This window comes from Tiliqua scincoides, chromosome 4 (genome assembly GCF_035046505.1).
Source record: "Tiliqua scincoides isolate rTilSci1 chromosome 4, rTilSci1.hap2, whole genome shotgun sequence".
Taxonomy (NCBI): Eukaryota; Metazoa; Chordata; class Lepidosauria; order Squamata; family Scincidae; genus Tiliqua; species Tiliqua scincoides.
The window spans coordinates 151,353,093-151,373,254 of NC_089824.1; the positions used below are offsets into that span (position 1 = coordinate 151,353,093).

General features: G+C 41.2%; 1 protein-coding gene across 1 annotated transcript in view; it reads right to left on the bottom strand.

The window, feature by feature from the left end:
- PATJ (PATJ crumbs cell polarity complex component) overlaps positions 1–20,162 on the bottom strand; it is a 177,228-nt gene that overhangs the window by 138,752 nt on the left and 18,314 nt on the right. Inside the window, exons 10-17 of the mRNA XM_066624595.1 lie at positions 18,766–18,907; positions 17,982–18,116; positions 9,834–9,910; positions 8,405–8,461; positions 7,504–7,638; positions 5,100–5,275; positions 4,795–4,804; positions 2,472–2,582 (exon numbers count right to left, since the gene is read on the bottom strand). Coding sequence (XP_066480692.1) covers positions 2,472–2,582; positions 4,795–4,804; positions 5,100–5,275; positions 7,504–7,638; positions 8,405–8,461; positions 9,834–9,910; positions 17,982–18,116; positions 18,766–18,907 — 843 coding nt within the window. The remainder of the gene's footprint in view (positions 1–2,471; positions 2,583–4,794; positions 4,805–5,099; positions 5,276–7,503; positions 7,639–8,404; positions 8,462–9,833; positions 9,911–17,981; positions 18,117–18,765; positions 18,908–20,162) is intronic.

A 20,162-nucleotide genomic window follows, 5' to 3' on the forward strand; every position in this document is an offset into this window, starting at 1 on the left:
TTTCTGCTAATTTTGTTCTGGCATTTTGATCCCTCCATGAAGATTTAGCACAAACTGTGATCCATGAATCAATTAAGCAGTAGTAACTGACTTTATGACAACAAACAGTCCAGTCAAAACCTCTGTGGTGTCCATGCAACGATCTAATCCTAGTTATAGCATCAATGTCATTGTTTGAAACTAAAATAGGAAAAATCCTTTAACAGAGTCAGACCATTGGTCCATCCAGGCCAGTTTTACCTACTCTAAGCAGCAGCCATTATCCAGAGTCTGAGGCACAGCTATTTCTAGGCCCTGTTACCCTTTAACTATGATGCAAAAATGCAGACATCATACATGCTAACTTAATACAGAGCATTTTTAAACTGTGCCATAAGTTAGTCCCGATAGTCTAGGTCAGGGGTGTTAAATGAATATGGCTTGCAGAACTTCTTTATCCAGCCTGCATGATGATTGAGCTCTCCCAGCACCACCCTTTCAGCAGCACCACTTCTGCAGAGGCTCTGGGAGGGAGGGACAGACAAGAGGGATGAGGGACGGTGACACTGCTGAGGCTCTGGGAGAGCCCAATCATCACATGGGCTGCCTTTTCATCAGGTTGCTTCTCCCAATGAATCACTTTCTGCGTATTTTCTCTTCTGTCACTTGCAACTAATGAGTGAGAACAAAGTGCTTATTTCTGGCCTTCACTGCTTAATGACATCACTTCCTGCTTGATGATGTCACTCAGCAGGTGCCATGTATATTATTCAGCCCAGTGTAATAAAACAAGTTTGACATCCCGATATAGGTTAAGTAGACACTGCCATAAAAAACCCAAAATACAAACTTTAAATTTTAAGGGGCTCACTTATCCAAAATAGAAAGAGGGCAGGGGGAAGATGTTCTTCGTCCCAGGTGGCTTAGATCAGAACTGAAAAAGCTAGGAGACAACAGAACTTAGAAGTGTCACTATGGAGGCAAACTCTGGGTTGACATTAAAGAAATGTCAAAAGTAAAAAAAATTCACGAATCAAGAGTTACCTTATTATTCACTTGCTAAACCATCACAAAATTACATATATCACATGCTACAGAGATTTTGCAGCCACCTTTTTTGAACAGAAAAATGCCCATTATTCTAGGATACTGGTTCTCACACATTTAGCACTGGGACCACTTTTTAGAAAGAGAATCTGTCAGAACCCACTGGAAGTGATGTCATGACTGAAAGGGACATCAGCAAGCAGCAAAATTTTTAACAATCCTAGGCTGCAATTCTGCCCACACTTACCCAGGAGTAAGCCCCATTTACTATCATTATTAAAAGAATATACATAGTAGCTTGTTAAAAGTACAGGTCTGTAACATTTTCCCAAATGCAGTCACATACCATGGTAGCATCAAGTCCAATATATTAAAAATAAAATATTGAAATGAATGGGGACCCACCTGAAATTGGCTAATGACCCACCTAGTAGGTCCTGACCCACAGTTTGAAAAACACTGTTCTAGGAGGTAGCAATATATTGATCATGCTTATACAAGTTGTGCATCTGTAAGTCCTCTCCACATTACCGGGGATCTTGCAGTACTAGATCATGCACATAGAGTGAATAGGCTCTGTATACACAGAGCAAATAAACACAAGGAAGGTTAGAATGTGTGTTCCATTGGTGCTGGCTGCCACAAAAGCACCTCAAAGTGTTTTGTGGCAGTGTAGGGAGCCAGCACACCAGCAGGAAGGCTGGAGCCTTTCTGCACATGCTGGCAAAGTGATGGAGGCTTGCCAGTGCAAGGGGAAGGCAAGGAGGGGGTGGGATGCATGCATGCAAATTCCAAGATTTGGAACCCCAAGCCTGATCCGCCTGCATGGATCAATGCTGATTTGCATCAGCAAAATTCCTGGGACAAGTCTGGGTTGACCTATTACAGTTGCTGGAACTTGTCCTGGAGCAAGGGGACAAATGTCCCCTTACCATGAGGAAACCTCCCTCAGCTAAACATCCCCCATGGGATGTAACATAGCAGCTGCCAGAGCTGCTACATCACTGCATGGGGATTTATATTGGATGAGACTGTCCTAAGGAAGGAGGAGGATGAGTGGGTAGGGACACTCTCCATGAAACATTTATCTGCAAAATATCAGACTCTAAACCTTATGAAATTTCACTTTAAAATGTCATAATTTCTAAGATTAAAATGGCTTTAAGAAAATAATTTGAGTGAAATCCGCCTTTCTACATACAGAAGAGTCAAAACATTTTTTAGATAGAAGATAAAGAGAAGAGAACTTTTGACCCAGGGCCGAAGCCTAACCGGTGTGCGCCGGCTCACCGTCGGCACACACTGTCGCAAGCATGCTGCAATCTTGATCTTTTCTGCTGTTACTACCAATAAAACATCATTTCAACAAAACAATTAAGTAATATTGAGTAGTGTTACTAAGACAAAATTAAAACACACTTGATTGTAACATATGTACAGCGTACCTGATAGTCTAAAATGCTGAATCCCAAGCCTGTATTCGGGTCCTTCACAAGAACAATAACTTTGACTTCAGAAGACCATAATGCCAACTCCGCATCTTCCTCTCTCTCTTCCTTTTCCAGGCCAAAGTCTTTGGGTTCTACCTGGAAAGTAAGATATCGTGATTTTTCGACCAATTTGCATTCATCCAGAGCAGTGGCATCAGTACTGGGAGTACAGGGCGCACCAGATGACATGAATGGGGGTGTGCGACACCACTACTGGCCAAAACTTTTTAAATCTTGGAATTTGATTAATACCATCATGTTATATATCATGTGTAATTTCATGCAGAATGCAATGAAACAGTGGCAAAACATCTCTATTCTATTAAAGTTATAGCCAAAACACCAGTGGGGGGGGGCAAGGTGATGGTGCTTCACCATGCCCACCACCCGAGGTGTTGGCCCACCTATTGCATGTAGGTCCATTAGGTCCATCAAGGGGCCTCCTGTACCAGGTGACACAACCCTAGTGCCACCACTGATCCAGAGGTCACATAAGTTGGAATTTAAGTGGCTTCACAGCTTAGAATAGTGGTCACTTGGCCTTCTGTGTCAGCTTTTGGGAGCAGTCTCTGATGTGCCTGCAGCAGGAAGTAGGAAATGGAAAACCCCCTTCAGTGCATGACAGTCTGTTCCTATTTTTAGAATCCAAGTCCTACAGATTTATGATTTATTGCGAGCGTCCCCTTCATTTGACTATTGGGAATCAGCTCATAATGTAAGAACACAGGAGAGACAGTCTTTTACACCAAGTATATCATTTGCATGTGTTTCATGTCTAATAGGGAGAACTGGCAACATTTCTTATGTCATGGATTCAGCTATTCAAACTGTATTGCAGAATGTATGCATGCATTCTAACATGTCACAAATATCATTAAATTGAAAAAATTGTCATAAGTGACTATTAATGAACACCCTGCAATATTTTTGTACCCCACCCTCAGTTAAACTGTGGATATTTTCTTAAGGGCAAGGTAGTCCGAATAGGGCAACCATCTATCAAAGGATACGTTATTAGGGAGCAAAGAATCCCAGCAGCAAATGTTTACTTTATTATGGAAATGCTAAAGGCTGAGATCTGAGACCTTTAGAAATTTTAATAGCTAAAACTGTAATCTTCCAGTTTGCATCAAGTTCTTTGTTCACAATATGGAAGCAATCAGCTAATGGGGAAGCTGAGACTAGGCATAATTCAAAGCCTTTGCTCCCTTATTAAACTGAAGAATGATGAATGGGATGTACATCGTCAGCATGTCGGCCCATTGATTTACATACCTTGTATCATTAGTACAATGATGTTTCTAGCTACCTGCCTAGATAAGCCACCAGGAGTTTCCAATTACAGTAAAAGTAGTAAAATCACAAACATGAAATATCTCTCCAGCGAAGATGCATTTTCTAAAGTACCATTGCAGCTTTGGTCCAAAGCACACACTTGGCTCCATTAAACCAAAGACAGCAAGGCCTGAATTCAAAATCTGTCAATTTTTAAGGGAACATTGTTCTTTTAAATGTGAGCAGAGGTTCCTATGGTGATTTCTGCACTGTGCACAGTAGACAACTGAAATGTCATGACTGCCCCAGTGGAATGCTAGGAATTTGAGGGTAGGATTCACAAGAGACCTGTGCGGTTCTGCAAAATGGCTTCTGGGCTTCTCAGGCTGATTGCCAGTTTCTCCTCTTTAACAATGGCTACCTACACCTGCAGAAATGCTGACTTTGGCAGTAGTGCAAGGGGAGATTGACAGGGGAGAAAACAGGAGAACTGAGAGCAGTGTAACACAGGTTTAGAGAGTAGATATAGCACAAGACAACAGTTCTCAACTCCCTCCCCCCATTATTCTGGCATGCCCTTCAGTGAAATGACCTTGAAGTAAGTGAGTTGTGGGATTCAAGACTACACCACTTTAGTTCTTTGAGGCATAAACTGTTTAATTCTCTTTGATGACCTACTTTAATCTCATCTTGCCTGCACTTCTATTCTCTACCACTAGCATTATTCATTTATCAGTCCCCAACCTTGCACCTGTGCTACCAGTCTGAAGCAAGCTCTATGTTTTTTAGAAGCACCCACTGCAGAACTGCTAAGAGCACATTCTTTCATTGCAATTAACTCAATTGCTTCAGTTGTCACCATTCTGGCAAGTTAAGTTCCAGTCAAGCACATTTATAGGGATTACACTCCTTAGACTTCAATGAACCCTACATATACATTCAGCTCTGTCTACTGGATCACACATACATATACATACATCATCCGTTTTTCATACATGATTACTGGGCACTTCCTGTGATATACATGAAAAAATTTATGTTGAAGGGCATGAGGAAAGGGCACATTTTCCATCATGAGGGTGAAATTTTTATTTTAAAAAACCCCCTGAAATCACAGGCTGTTCAGACTCAAACAGTGGAACAAACAGCTGAGAAATGGTCACTATTGTTCATAACGAAATTAAACTGCAAAGTAACCAATACAAAAAGCAAATACAAGAGCAAATGAAGTCTTTCAAAAATTAAAGTACATTTGTCGAACCCATTTTCAACTCAAGTACAGCATTTTCATTTCAGGTTTTTTTTTACTGCTTTACCTGTGGTTCTGGTAAGTGAGTAGCGATGGCTATGGGTTCATCTACAAAGGACTCTGAGCCATCATCAAACAGGTGTCGACAACAAACCAGAGTAAATGGAGGTGGGACTTCCTTGAGAAAAGAAACTGCTTCACGGCGGGTTTTTCCATAGAGCTGAAAACTGTTCACCTAAACAGAGACAAGGAAACATGCAAGGACGTTCAGATACTTAAACAAAACCAACAAACATATTTTTATGTTCAGTTTGGATTATTCCAATGGTAAACACCACCTTCAAAACATTGAAAAGTCTGTGTGCTGTAGCTGTGAGAATGGGAATACCTGGGCTCAAATCCTCACTCAACCATGAAGGTCGTTGACTGATCTTGGGTCAGTCACCTTCTCTCAGTCTAAGCCACCTAATCAGGGTGAGAACAGAATGGGGAGGGAGAAAGAGAACCATATATGCTGCCCTCAGCTCTTTGAAGAAAGGGCAGAATAAAACTATAGTAAGTATTTAAAAAATTACTTAATCCAAGATTTTTAACTAAAAAGGAACAGTTTGGGTTATCTGTAACTCAGTCTTTTGGATTCTGGTGGCTTTGTTAAAGCCCTATAGCCATCAGTGGCCTTTGTAAAGTTTTTTGACAGGTTTACAGTATTTGGAAACCTAATAAGCTATCTCTTCCTGGAAAAACCTAGTCATCCCAGAGGTTTTCTGGAGGGTGAGCATGCAAGCAAGAGAAAGGGCCTTTGTGAAGTAGATTAGGCTAAGGAGAGTTTTTGGAAGCCACTATCATAGCAGAGGAGGAATTCAATTTCATTTTCCTGATTCAAGTCCAACTCCACACTAGCTCTAAATTCACTTTTATCAACTTCAGTAAAATGAAGCTTTTCTGCATGAGATGTAATGCTAGCACAAGGTCGCTGGGAACTTGGGGCATAGCGCTGCACTGGACCCTCTACCATCTCCCCCCCCCCAACATCACACTGGACACTCCTGCTGCTGTAGGTTCAGCAGTCAGCTTTGCCAAGGGTCCTCTGATGGGCTTGGGCCCTTGGCTAATGCTCAACCTGTATGACCTCTGACACCACCCAGATGGGATTACAATGTGCTTTTTCTATATGCCTATTATCCTGCACCCTCTTTCCAGGGTTAATTTGCATTTTCTTCTCTACTTACTACTACTGACCAATTTCCAGGCAAAATGGTCACCTAGAAAGGGACTATGTCAAGAAGGATAAGCAGGACTAGACCTACTACTATATTTATTCATTAAGTGCCCACTGCAGAAAATGTTCAACATGTAATCTTGTTATATACTTCAAACACTTTCTCCTGCATTCCTTATTAATTCCAGCTGTTTTTAATTATTATATCAGTGCCTTGGCAGTGCTATTTTCTTTATAAGTTTGTTACATGTTTTCCATTGCAAGACTTATTTAATTGGGTGCATAACCTGGCTGATCAAAAAGGTTAAAACTAGTTATGTGTTATTTTTACCAAGATGCACATTTTTGTTTTAAAAATGGAAGCAGGCAGGGGAGATAAAAGTAATAGTTCACAAGCTTTGGACATAGTTGTAGGTTTGTGTAAACCACCAACACATACAATCCAAACTCATATAATAATAATTAGCTAACAATTAGATCATACTAAGGCCTGATTGTTTTCATACTACTTTTTTTGGTAAATGTCAAGATGTAAAATCTTTGATGTTTCTTTTCAACCATTTACATCTAAGGAAAGCACAACTGTTGTGAGCAGAAGTAGTTCAGTATATAAGGAACTAAAGCAGGGTTTCCAAATTCTGCAGTACCGCAACCCACCTTATCCTCTCTGGTGGGTTGCAATGCTCCTGGAGGCCTTTCCCCAACCTGGCAACCCACTCTATAGGTCTTGGCAAGCCTCAGAATGGCTCTCAGAAGCCTTTTTTGGAAGCAAAACAAAGTGGCTTCCAAAAACCAGAAATGGCTTATAGCAACTTCTAAGGGCCATTCCAAGGTCTATAAGAGTGGGTCACCAGGCTGGGAGAAGCCTCTGGAGGCTCTAGAAAAGAATGGGGCTTCTGGAATGGCTCCTATTTGCAGTCAAACCGTGCAAGAGTGGGCAGAAAGGCCTAGACCCACCAGTGGGTCGCAATCCACACATTGGGAAGCACTTAACTAAAGAATCAAAATGAAGTGATAATATCCCTATAGTGAATCCAGCTGTCTCAGACTTCCAGAGTGGAGCACCATGTTGTACTATTACCAGTTCTGCTCCAAAAGCCTTGATTTCTGCTATTCCCTACCATATCAATGTTAAAAGGTACTCTGACGCATCTCAAACATATGGGTATTACTAAAACACTGAAATGTTATAAAACAAGAAGCACTTTTTACATACAACATATTGCCAGTGACTTGTACCATACCTCTAAAAGTTCATCCTCCAACTGCAATAAACCAAGTTTCGCAATCGGGCCATCTGTAGCAATTGAAGATATATAATGATGTCCTTCAAATGTATCCAGTTCAACTCCTAACCTCAATGTGTGAATAGGTAGCAGCTGTTAAAAAGAAAATCAAATTTAAGTTGTCAAACACTAAGATTTAACATGCAATTTTCTTCGGACTGCACCATAAGTAATGTTTACGCTTAAAACAGCTTTGCTCAAATGGAAACAGCTAAACATTAAACTTCAGTTTAATAATGGTACTGCATTTAGCAAACATTTTCATTCAATACAGAAGGGGAAACAGTAACAAGAGTAGTACAAAGGAGACTTGAAATAGGGAATAGTTTTTGTTCAGAATGTTTACAAATGTAAAAACTTCACTTATCATAAACACCTATGAAGGTAATATATATTGTACTGTGATAAATGTCAAAGACTTCCATGTGGATTCCTACAGAAAATAAGTTTGCCCTCATATCCATGATTTCCATATAAGCAAGGAGAGATTCTAGAACAGATCCCCGGTGGATAAGGGGGGGTACCTCTATTTAGGGTGCAACAAGCACACTTACATGGGAATAACTTCCACTAACACAGTGGAACTTACTTTTGAGCAAATGTGCCTAGAGTTGTGCATACTCTAGTAGAAAGCTAAAGAGAGCAAAGTAGATCCTTGGATTAATTCAAGTCCTCTATGTAAAGAGTGAAAAACAAACAACCAGAAAAGTGCCTACCTTTTTTTTTTTAAGAATCGACCACAGCCACAAATCCAGCACTTGCCCAAAGTTACAGGCACATTCCAAACAAATTCATACCCATTTTCAATTACACTGCTAACATATGCCGGAATGGGAGACAGAAAAATAAGGTCAGGTACCTTTGAGTATTTCTGCAGCTCAAAGTCATCTGCAATTGGCACGTCCACAGTGACAACCTAAAGAGTGCATACCAGAAAAACTTCAGTGAGTCCTTGAAGTGCCAGTTTTCTTGCACAGCCAACAGACTAAAACAGAGGATCCCAAAATGGGGATGTCATGACGCCCTAGTCAGTTGTGAAGCCCTGTCTCTGCCCCTTTAAAAAAAAAGGGTGATGGCAAAGGCAGTGATGCAATCACCACAATTGCGCTGCTGCTGGGAACAAAAGGGTTGTTTTTTTTAAAACTTATCCCTGGCAGTGGCTGCCCTCAGGGAGCCCGCAGACCTCTCTACAAAGCTCCCCAAGACTAAGAAAAACTAAAAATAGCAATTGTGGCACTGCAGCTGCTGCACTGGCCAAGAGAGGCGCAAACGTGCCAAAAAGCAGGTGTTTTTTATGACTACTCATGAGCCAGCAGTGCAAGTGGGGAAGGCCTGCACAGGCCCACACGCACTACATCAAAGCCCCTAGCTGCTAGTGGAAGTAAGAAAAATGAAGAGATGTGCAGGGGCTGGGAGAGGGTGCCAGGAGGGTGTTCTGGAGACAGGGACGGGATGTAATGGCACAAGGGAAGGGCATCACAAGTCCAGGAGGAGGCAGGATGAGCAAAGGATATTTCTGCCATATCCTAACCCCCTTCGCAGACCTGCTGGCATTAAATGGGGTTTCCTGGATTTGCGCCATTGATATTGCTCACCCAGATTCAAGAAGCCCCTCTAGGCAGCCTGGGGTTTTACATGATGTAAGGGGACAAATGTCCCCCTTAGCCTGAATAGACCTCCAGCCTCCTTTGCTGGATACGGCGCAGGCCATGCAGCCCAACTGTACCAGTGCAGGTTAGGACTGGGCTGCCCAAAGTTTCTTGTAAAGGCAATTGGAGATAATCAAGTACTTTGTACTAACTTATAGCAAAGTATAGCCAAAATAGTGAGATAAACAAGCTCTACATAAACTATAGGAAACAAGGTTTCCAGCTCTGACTGGGCAGTCTTGGTTTCAACGAAGATGGCTTATCTTATTACTACCAAGCATTACCTGAATTTCATCTCTATACTCTCAAAGCTATCAATCAAATAAAGAAACACTTGGTGTATGAAGTAGAAGAAATGTCCTATTTTGCCAGCCCAATTTTTCTATACGCAAGTGGCCCTTTATGAAAACATAAATATAGTGGTATTTTGGTGGTCTCATCATGAAGGAAGTTAGCTGGATGAATAAGTCTAAAATATTTCATTATTAAAACAATCCCATACTTCATCCTAAGATGTTCAGGGAAACCTAATATTTCTCATCATGGTTGATAATTTTAAAAAAATCAAGGTATTAAACTGTTCTCTAAATATTGACCATACTAAATTCAGCAATATACACAAGCACATTGTTAACATACCATAATCTCAAAATCAGGTCCCAGAAGTTTTTCCCACTTGGATTTCAATTTATTTTTCAATGACTCCAACGTATTGCCTAAATAAAGTAGCGAATATTTAAAACCAGCTCTTGTGTAAGTAGACTCATTTCAATATACATCAATAAAGTATAGTCATGAAAAATAAAGAAACCTGAACAGGAAGGGGGGACCTGTGTGTGTTACTTTGATCTCTTGTGCAGCACAGAATTTTTTTTTGCAAGAGAACAAAATTATCCACTAAAATGAGATATATTTAGTTTGAAAACTATGGAAGGCAATGGTTGCACTAATGAGACAAGACTGCATTCTTTAATTGTGTAAAAGTCATCCCAAGCTACAAAAGTAAATTTCCACTGACTTATCTTTTTGTTATATTCAAAAATTCACTCCCCAAGAATGACAGAGTTCCCCACTTTGCTTCCGTGTTTCAAGAGGTGAGTACCTGACATGACAAAAGCTGTTATTTAAGGGCACACGCAGGCAAAACTTTATACATTTAGCAGGTATAAAGTCTTGCCCGGTTTAATTAGGCCGACATGTAACATGAACTTTAGCATAAACTCCAGTTTAAAGTCAGCCTTTTGTGGGAACTTGGCTATCTTGACTTTTATATCTTTTTAACTTTTTTACTTATGCAACCAGATCAGTATTACAGCCATGTAAGACAATTTGACATGGCTAGACATTATAAAAATGACTGCCTGCCCTGCATTTGACCCCAACCAGAAACTGAGTGTGCTTATAAAAAATTCCTCCCCTAAGTAATATTTAACTTGCAGAAATCAAAGGCTCCCACATGCAGACAAGGGGGAGAAAAGGAACTCACAGTGGCAGCAACTAGGGGATAAGTTTACCACAAGCTATTTTGTTTTATTGCCTATTTTGTTACAACTTTGGACAAGTCGATGGACATTTCATTATGAATAACAGTCTATACAATACAATTTAAATGCACATTACAATTACTAACAGGGGCAGCTCATATATTAGGCAAGGTGGTGCAGGTTGCATCAGTGGCAGATTACAGGAGCGGAGCAACAGCAGATTCAGGGCGCCCTTCAAGACTACCATCACCTCCCTGCGACTTGCTGTGGATGCAGCCCACACTGATCCAATCTGTGGATCACCAACCTCCTTTCCTTGCTTCAGGCACAGTTTCTTCAAACGTGGAAGTACAGGACTGTTTCACAGGGACTGTGAAAATGGAGGTTCTTCACTTGTACAGTCCCTTTAAATCAAACCAGAAGTCCTGTGCTCACAGTTTGGGAACCACTGGTTTATACCATTTATGCTGTAAGCAAAAAGACTGTCACTTTAACTACTGCAAGTACTCCTCAGATGGCTTCGAAACAAAGAATAAAAGAATAAATTAGTTTAGTCTGAACACAAGGCAGCACACCTTGTTGTACTGAGCTTTTCAATAAAGTGAACATTACACACAATTTTAGACATTCCCATTTCAATCAGAACAGAACCACTATCAAACGTGTTAACATACAGTTGAAGCACAACACTACCATCTGAGATATCAAGGGACCAGATTTATACCTGCCTACTTAGAAATGTGTCCTATTAAACATGGTGATACATTTCTGGGCCAACACACAAAGGATTGGGCTCAGCGGCGTCACAAGGGGGGTGCGGGTCGCATTGGGTGACGCACACAAGAAGATGACACCACTACTGGCCAAAATTTTTAAGTTCTTGGTATTTTTGAGTAATGCCATCATGTTATATATAATTTGATATTTAATTTCATGCAGAATGCAATAAAACAAACCACATTGAAATCTGTATTCTACCAAAAGTTATAGCCAAAAGACCAGCAGGGGCAAGACAATGATGTGCCACCACGGCCACCACCCGTGGTATTGCTCTGCCCACTGCATGGGAGGAGGTCCATAGTGGGAGTAATGCACTGGCTTCCCATACCGGGTGATTCAATTCCTAGTGACACCACTGATTGGGCTGTATGTTTCCTGTGTTCATTGATACTACTTCTAGCACTTGAGCTTTGTGTCATTCTGGACTGCTCCCAATCGGTTTCTTCCATACCAGATAGCTCAGTTGCCTGGCCAGAATTATTCTCTTCAGAGCTGAGATTCCAGGACTTCATTGTGCCTTTTGTATGACCTTAGCTGTCCAAGATAAATGCACAAAAGGACTCAAGATCACAGCAGAACAAAGATCATTATTTCTTTAACCCAACTGTATCAAGAATCTTGCACTGGATTCATTTTTATTAAAATCAGTTCCTTTGAAGATAGTTATCTTTCCTTCCCAGCCTTATGTAAATGTTTAGAAGAACATCTGAAGTTTCATTAGAAGAACTTGAAGCTATTTGCTACTCAAGCTGTGTATATTTTGCTACACAATCTTCAGTTAGGTGTTCCCAATGTAACATAAAAGTGACTGACAGTGTCACCACCAGAAAGAAGGAAAATCTAGGCTTGCAAACTCTCCCTAGATTGGCACTCTGAGTTTTCATTCCAGGAAACAGAAAATGCAGACAGAGAAGATTGATGTGAGAACCCACAATTATGCAGTCCTTGTGAGATATTACTATAAGGAAACAGAAGGCCAGAAAGGAAAAAGACTGCATTCAAGTTGACGTCCTAATAGATAAACAGATTGTTCTGGATTAATGCAACGTATGCTCGCATTGGATCAATCAGTGAATGAAGCAAACCATTTTTATAGCATCAAAAAATCTTAACATGAAGAAAGAATTAGAAATGTGGCTAAACTGGACACTGAATTTTTCATGAGATTTCAAATATTTCCAAGAGCCATATTTAAAAGCATCATCCGATACAGCCTTCCAGGAACAGACCTATTTTACAATGAAGGTATAGGGCAGGGGTGCCAAGCAATAGGCCAGCAGGTTGGATGTGGATCCTGGAATTTTTTTTATCTGGCCCCCATTATAACTGGGCTCTCCCAGAGCCACCTTTACAGCAGCAATGCTTCTGCCAAAGCATCACTTCACAGAGCACTTCTCGGCTGCTGAGCTGCAAAGTGACACCTCTGCAGAAGCAGCACTGCTTCCCATATCTTGAAAATATAATCAAGATTTGCATATTTTCTTTTCTGTCATTTGCAGCTGCTAAGTTCCTACTTGACAACAAAGTGCTGGCCATTGATGGTATCACTTCCTACTTAATGATGTCACTTCCGATCCTCAACAGGCACCATAAATGCTATTCGGCCCACTAAATGAAACAAGTCTGAAACCCTGGTACAGGCGCTACATGTTTTAATACTGTCTCATGTTTTTAAAAAAACACACACAAAAAACCAGATACACAAACACCAAATTTTCTGTGCTTTAAGAACTACCTCACGGCAAAAGGTGCTGATGCTACAACAATTCTGTCTAGTGTTTCATAATCAAGGAGCTCTTTCCATGGGGAGGGATGCATTTAATCATGCAATAATCCACAGAACTCTGAAATGCTGCAGACTAAGGATGACTATAACACATGAGACGTGTAACATGAGAGGCTTCTGAATTTGCAGATCAGCTAAGATTTCTCTTCACTTTTTCCTGAAATCTGCATTGCTAGAATATCCAGAAATTTAAAAAAAATACTCTTTTATGGTAGTACTAACATTTATTTATTGAAAATATTTATATGCCGTTTTTCATGAAATGTGCACAATACAATGCAGAACTAAAAGTACTGCTCCCCATCTTATAGTGGCCTCATTTGGGCTGTGTAAGCAGGCAGGGCAGAGGTCGGGAAAGGTTGGCATGCTCACTTGGCCAAACGGCCAAGTCTCTTAAATGTGAAGAAATATATATTTAGAGCTCAAATTATGTATGGCTTGGCTTCTCTTTAAATAGGCATTGACAAGATAGACTCTTCCAACTTCTCCATTTGTATCCTCTTCTTTCTCCAAGGTGCTCAGAACAGGGTTTTTTAAGACACCGACTGCTCAAGGCCATCTATTAAGCTTCATGGCAAGAGTCAATTTATATTTTACAGGCAAGTTTACACCAGCATTCCCTGTGGAATGCATGAAATATTACAGCAAAAAAACACCTTTTCAAAACATCAGACACATACCAGGCCCTCAGCACACATCCAAATATCAAAGCATTTAGAGAGAGATGCTTCAACTTCCTTCTTGATGTACTCCAAGAAACATTGGAGTAAACCTTGCAAACACACTTGCTGCCACAGTGTGTGAACTGGCTCTGAGAGAAGAACTGAACTTTTTCCAGTTAAACCTAACCCTCTAGCCCAGCAGTTTTCAACCGCTGTGCCGTGGCACACAGGTGTGCCGCGAGGCTGCCTCAGGTGTGCCGCGGGGCCAAGGAGTCAGGCAGCAGCAGCTGCGTGTGTAGGAGAAGCAGCTGCTCGGAGCCTCACGCGGCAGCAGGAGAAAAAGGGGTAGCCCGCAAAGGGGCTTTGAAACTCCTGCTGTTGCTGGTGCCTGCCCCAAGCACTGATTGGGCAGCCAGCAAAGTCTGGAAGAGCTGCCAGCAGCAGGAGCATGGAGGGAGTGAGAGCGAGCAGCAAGCCAGAATGTGGGAAGCAGGTATGGAGCCAGAAGCAGTTGGCTGGAAAAGGTTCCTTAAGAGACCCTTTTCCTTACCTGCAATGCCCCAAAGTGACCCTGCCTGCACTGTCTCCACTGGCAAGGCTTTGGCAGTAAGGGCGGTGGGCCACAATCCTATCCTTACTATCCTAAGCCCCATTGACTATAATGGGGGTCACTTCTGAGTAGATGTACAGAGGCTTGGTTGCACTCTTTCATTGAATACATGAGCAGGCAAATGATGCTTTTTCCTTCTCCCCTCCACCTCCTCCCACCTTGCACACACATTCCCCATCATAACTGCAGTTAACCCCTCTCTGACTGCCCCTCCCCTCCCTCTTCCCCACCTTTCAAAGTCCAGAATCAGTTGCCTCACATTCTCTCTTTCTCTCTCTTTCTCTCTCTCTCCCCACAACCCAGTGAATCCTTCACTTGTTTCAGTCACATCTCCTCACCCCACATTTCCCCAATAGGTGCTCAGTCTCACCTCTCTTTGCCACTTCCTAGCATATCAATTGATAACAATGTGATCATGTAATTCCAGAAACCACATATACTTCCCTCTCCAAGCTTCTTGTGAATTTCTTCAATTGTCTTGTAATGATCTAAGGCTGCAATCCTAACCAAACTTTCCTGAGAGTAAGCTCCATTGAACAAAATAGGACTTACTTCTGAGTAGACCTGGTTAGGCTTGTGCCCGCAATGTATTAGCTATATTAATTAAATTTAATTTAATATTTAATAATTTAAATATTAAATTAATTGTAACATAATAACGTAATTAAAAACTAGTAGTGTGCCTTGACAACTTTAGTGCCTTGTCAGTGTGACATGAGCTGAAAAAAGTTGAAAATGTCTGCTCTAGCCACTGCATTACACCAGGATTCAGGTCTCCTTATATCAGTGGTTCCCAAACTGGTGGGTTGTGACCCACCAGCCAGGAAGCACTCAGCTGTGGACCCTTACTGCAAAAGCAGAAGTGGTTTCTGATCGTGATTTTTTTTATTTTTGAGGTTTGGGGATCCCTGTGGAGGTGTCCACGAGGCTTTCCACACACACCCCAGAGCCCGTCACTGGCTTAAGGTAAGTCAGAAACTCTCCCTTTACCCAGACTCAATGGGATCCTGGGGTTAGTGTTGCTGCAGTCCCCCTGCCCCCGCAAAGACTCAAGTAATTCCCTCTTCTAAAGGAGGACTTTGGGAACCACTGCCCTAGATTACTAGGATGCAGTTAAGGTCCCCAGGCACACTTTGTGTCCATCATCTACATTTCATTGATAGTACCACTACTTCACATGGTTGCAGCTGCTAGCACATATCACTGCTCCAAGTTTCTTCAAGAAACACGAGTTTTAATGAAAATTTAGCTCAATTAGCACTAACGAGAAGCTACATATTTTATAAAACATACTTTTTACATTAAGTTTGAAAGTTGTTTCTAGACTTTGGACAGGGCATTAAATTAGTAGTGTTTTACTTTAGTGCTATTATAATTAAGTGCCTGTCAGTATTTCCAATATCAATATCTATTTTTGGAATTTAATTTGGCCATTAAAGTCCATTCCAGGGTGAACTTTTACAGACAGTGTTTTAGTATCAACTACCTTTAAAATGAAATAACTGCTTTTAACTCTCAAGCAAGAATGGTAGGTGAATATATTTACCAGTGTGAAAACACGTTACAGTATTCTATAAGCTCTTTTAAAAAATCTTTTCTGTAATAAAATTGAATTTAACTAATGACAAGTCTACAGATGTAGAACTGGCATGTTACAGATGACTTATTTTGCTTTTAAATCATTCCTATTTAGTCTATGAGTGCCCACATATGATGAAAACCAACATTACTCAATATCATCACACCTTGTCAGTTGCAGTTTGAAACAGGAAAGTCAGCATTGCTAGAACTGAAGTATAGCGCGTTTGATGAACTAAAAGGTTAGAGATGCAACTTGGCACTGAAATACATAATTAAAAGTACAGACTGGCACTCTCTGCCATGTAGTAGTCCACTGCCTACACACGCAGAAGTCTTATTACAGACAACATCCCAGTTGCATAAAATAAACATTGACATATATTCTGATCTCTCTCGCCAGCTTATGGAAAAGAGATGTTCAGTGGCTAGAGTTAACCATACAATCAGTGTGGATTGTTCAGAGTTCTGACACCATCCCACTCCAGGCACTCTGCTCCACCATCCTTGCTCCAGGCATTAAGCCATAGCTACAGATTATCTGCAGGTGGGAGGCATCCAGTTAGTGGGTTTCTCTCCTTGCCATGCCTCCAAAGATACAGCACCTGTTTCAAAAGCAGGTTTGAAGTGTCTGACGCAAGATCCAAGTTGTGCACCTTAAGAAATACATCCATACAACAGTTTCCTCACCAATGTGATCTTCACAAAACTTGTGATGTCAACTGACAGGTATAAGCAAAGAATCAGAGTGGAAGAGAGGCATAAGCACATACAGACTGTGAGGAACAACTGTGCATCTCTCATGATGATTTAACCAAAGACCAAACACACACACACTCCTTAATGCCTATGCAAACCAAGCCATCACCAGCCATGACAAAGCAAACAATCTGCTTGTCTAAATAGTCTTAAATTCAACTTCTGTGCATTAGTTAGACCAGGGGAGTCAAACTTGTTTCAGATGGTAGGTCAAAGACATTCATGGTGCCTGCTGAGGGCTGGAAATAATGATGACCAGAAATAAGCACTTTGTTTTCACAAAGGAACTCATAGCTGCAAATGACAGAAGAGATAGTGTGCAAATCTTGTTCAAAATTTCAAGATTTTTGATAATTGAGCCCAATTATCACATTGGGAAAGCCCAATTATAATGGGGGCTGGAGAAATGGCTTCCAGGGGCCACAGCCAGCCAGCTGGCCTTATGTTTGACATCCCTGAGTTAGACTGAACATGAACTCCTGTCATTGCTGCCACCTATTTATTTCTGGATTGATATGCTGCTGCTCAATCCAGAAATCCTGGATTTCTACATTGTATTCTATCAGCAGCTATTGCTCCCAACCCTGGGGGGGACAAAAAAAAAAGGCTTCAAAATAAGTCAGAAAGTCACTTCTTCAGATAATGGGTTCTTCATACTCATGCAAGAGGCAAGCAGCCAGATAGCCACTGCTTCTCCTACCTCAATCCCAGCTGTGACTTTCTTTACAGGCTAGAACAATGGATGGTGAGAGCTGGTTTATTTCTCATTCAATGATTAGGATGAATACAGTTTGTTCATTTTCCCCCTTCCTGTCTCTGGATTTACATGGACTAGAGACTCATTTAAAAAATACAATGGGGAATTCATGGCCCAAAAGGACACCAGGTGGCATATCCATAAACTCAGCACAAACTAAAAAAAGTAGGTCATGTGGCAACTTCTACATACTCAACTCTCCTCTAATACCAATGAGAAGCTGTTCAAGAGTGACACTATCAGAATTTAATTCATCTGATGGTTTAGAAATCCTCTGATACCCAACCGCATGCAGCAAAATCTTACTGGAGGAAAAATGTTTACGTATTGTTATAATGTGGCAAAACTGTCTTTTCAAATGTCTGACTTACCAACTGTATGTAGTTTTTGTTCTCTTTCATTTTCAGAGTTGTCCTTCTGCTCTTGGTTCTCTCCACTCTCATTATCCAAGTTAATTTCAGTCCCCACAGTGCCAGTTGGAGACAAAGTTAGCACACTGGACTGCACTGTAAGGGTTCCAAAAGCTTCCAGTCAGTGATGCAATCACAGGAAGTGAGAAAATAAGTTCTTATATTCTAGAATGCTGGGCCCTTGCTTCCATTTAGATATCAAGGTTTTTAAAACCTCCTGCCTTGGAAAAAGAACTGAAGACACAATGCAGAAGCATACTTCACAATATTGTATGCTAGTATAGCCCAAGGCCATATTGCACTACAGCATAAAGCTCCAACACACAGATGTAGTATGGACTGAGTAGTATGGCCATTTTACTAGGCTGCCACAGTCTGCACTAGCTGCACTTTCCCAAGAGCAGCTCCATATAGAGAATTTTAGAATGTACTCAAGAGAGTGGAGAAATACAGCTATCCTTTCCAAGTTCACTACATGGACACATTTAAACTTCCTTTGGTTAGAATTTAGCTATTAATCCTCCAAAACATTCTCTAAAGTATGTTTGCAGTTTTCAGAATGGAACCAGGACTAACCGATTCTGTGAGATTAACCAATCCAGATTATGAAAGTGACCTTGCAAACAAGTGAAACTTCATAGGAACCTCAAGTACAAATGAGCTATGTGCTTTCTGAAACCAGCCTCAAGTTGGTTGGCCTCAACAAGTCTAGCATGCATTTATAGCACAGAAAGAAGACCTTTACCTCTATCTAAGCCTCTTTCTGAAGAAAAAGAAGCATATAATGGTTTCTTTCGCAGCAAAGTCAGGCGTACAACAGGTCCTGTGTTCCGTAGTGCTTCCACTACTTCTTGGTTGGTATAATTCTGAATGTTAATCCCATCAACCTAATGCATATAAAATCATATAACGATTTAGGCTGCATGGACAAGAACACCAGCTATGCAACTCTCAATTCCTAAAGACACATCCACAAACCCTTGGAAGCCCAGGTAAAACAGGATGTCAATTATTCAACAATAATCAGTTTTAGCTATGCTTTTCATAATTATTTTTATTTTATTTTTCACATTTTTATACCGCCCTTCCTCCAAAGAGCTCAGGGCGGTTTACACAGCTGCTCCTCCCCTCTTTCTTGTCCTCACAACAACCCTGTGAGGTAGGTGAGGCTGAGAGAAAGTGACTGGTCCAAGGTCACCCAGGAAGCTAATCTCATTAGCAAGGTAATCAATCTAGCTAGGTATTTTTAGCTGGGACTAAAACTGCAGGGGAGAGGAGGACACATGTGTAGGATACTCCTTGCAATCTGTAACTCATGTTCTTAGCAAAAGGTATAGAAAGAGCCAGTATTGGATCCTTCTCACATCATTACTTTCAACAGGGATAAGCTGTGGTAACAAGCACCCTTCATTTGCACCTGCAGGCATCTGGGCTGTTCTTCTATTATACAGATTGAGACTAATTATTCGCAAGGGTTCCCTTCCAAGCACTCACATGGATGGCAAAAAACGCACTATAGTGATTTAAAAATAGCCTTGCTGACCTTTTGACTCTAAGATAAGAATCATTAAGAAGACAATCCATCAATCAGTCCTCCTCCAACCGCTTCACTCAGCCCCTCCTTTCACCAATGCAAATGTGCTCAGGGGGAAGGGAGGGGCTGCTGGAGAGAGGAGGATTGATGGATTGTCAGCCAGCTGCCCTCTCTCTCTCTCCTTAAGGACGCTATTGTTAAAGGACTGTTCAGTTTTTTAAACTGATTTTAAAGGGATGCATTTTTTCCCTTCTCCAGGGATCAGCACATTCCTTCTCATTTGCAGGGGCCATTCGTGTTGAGTCAAATCCATGTATAAAAAATCCGTGTATATGTAGGCTGGACCTGTACATCCCCCAACCACAAGGAATCACATACGAACAATGTGACCATATGGGAGGAAAGACTATGCTTTTGAAATAAGATTCCACCTGAAAGAAAGGATTCATAAATACTAAAGGCCCAATCCTATCCAATTTTACAGCATTGATGCAGCCATGCTAATGGGGTGTGTGCTGCATCCTGTAGCGGTGGTGGGGGCAGTCATGGGGGCCTCCTCAAAATAAGGGTACATTTGTTCTCTTACCTCAGAGCTGCACTGTGGCTGC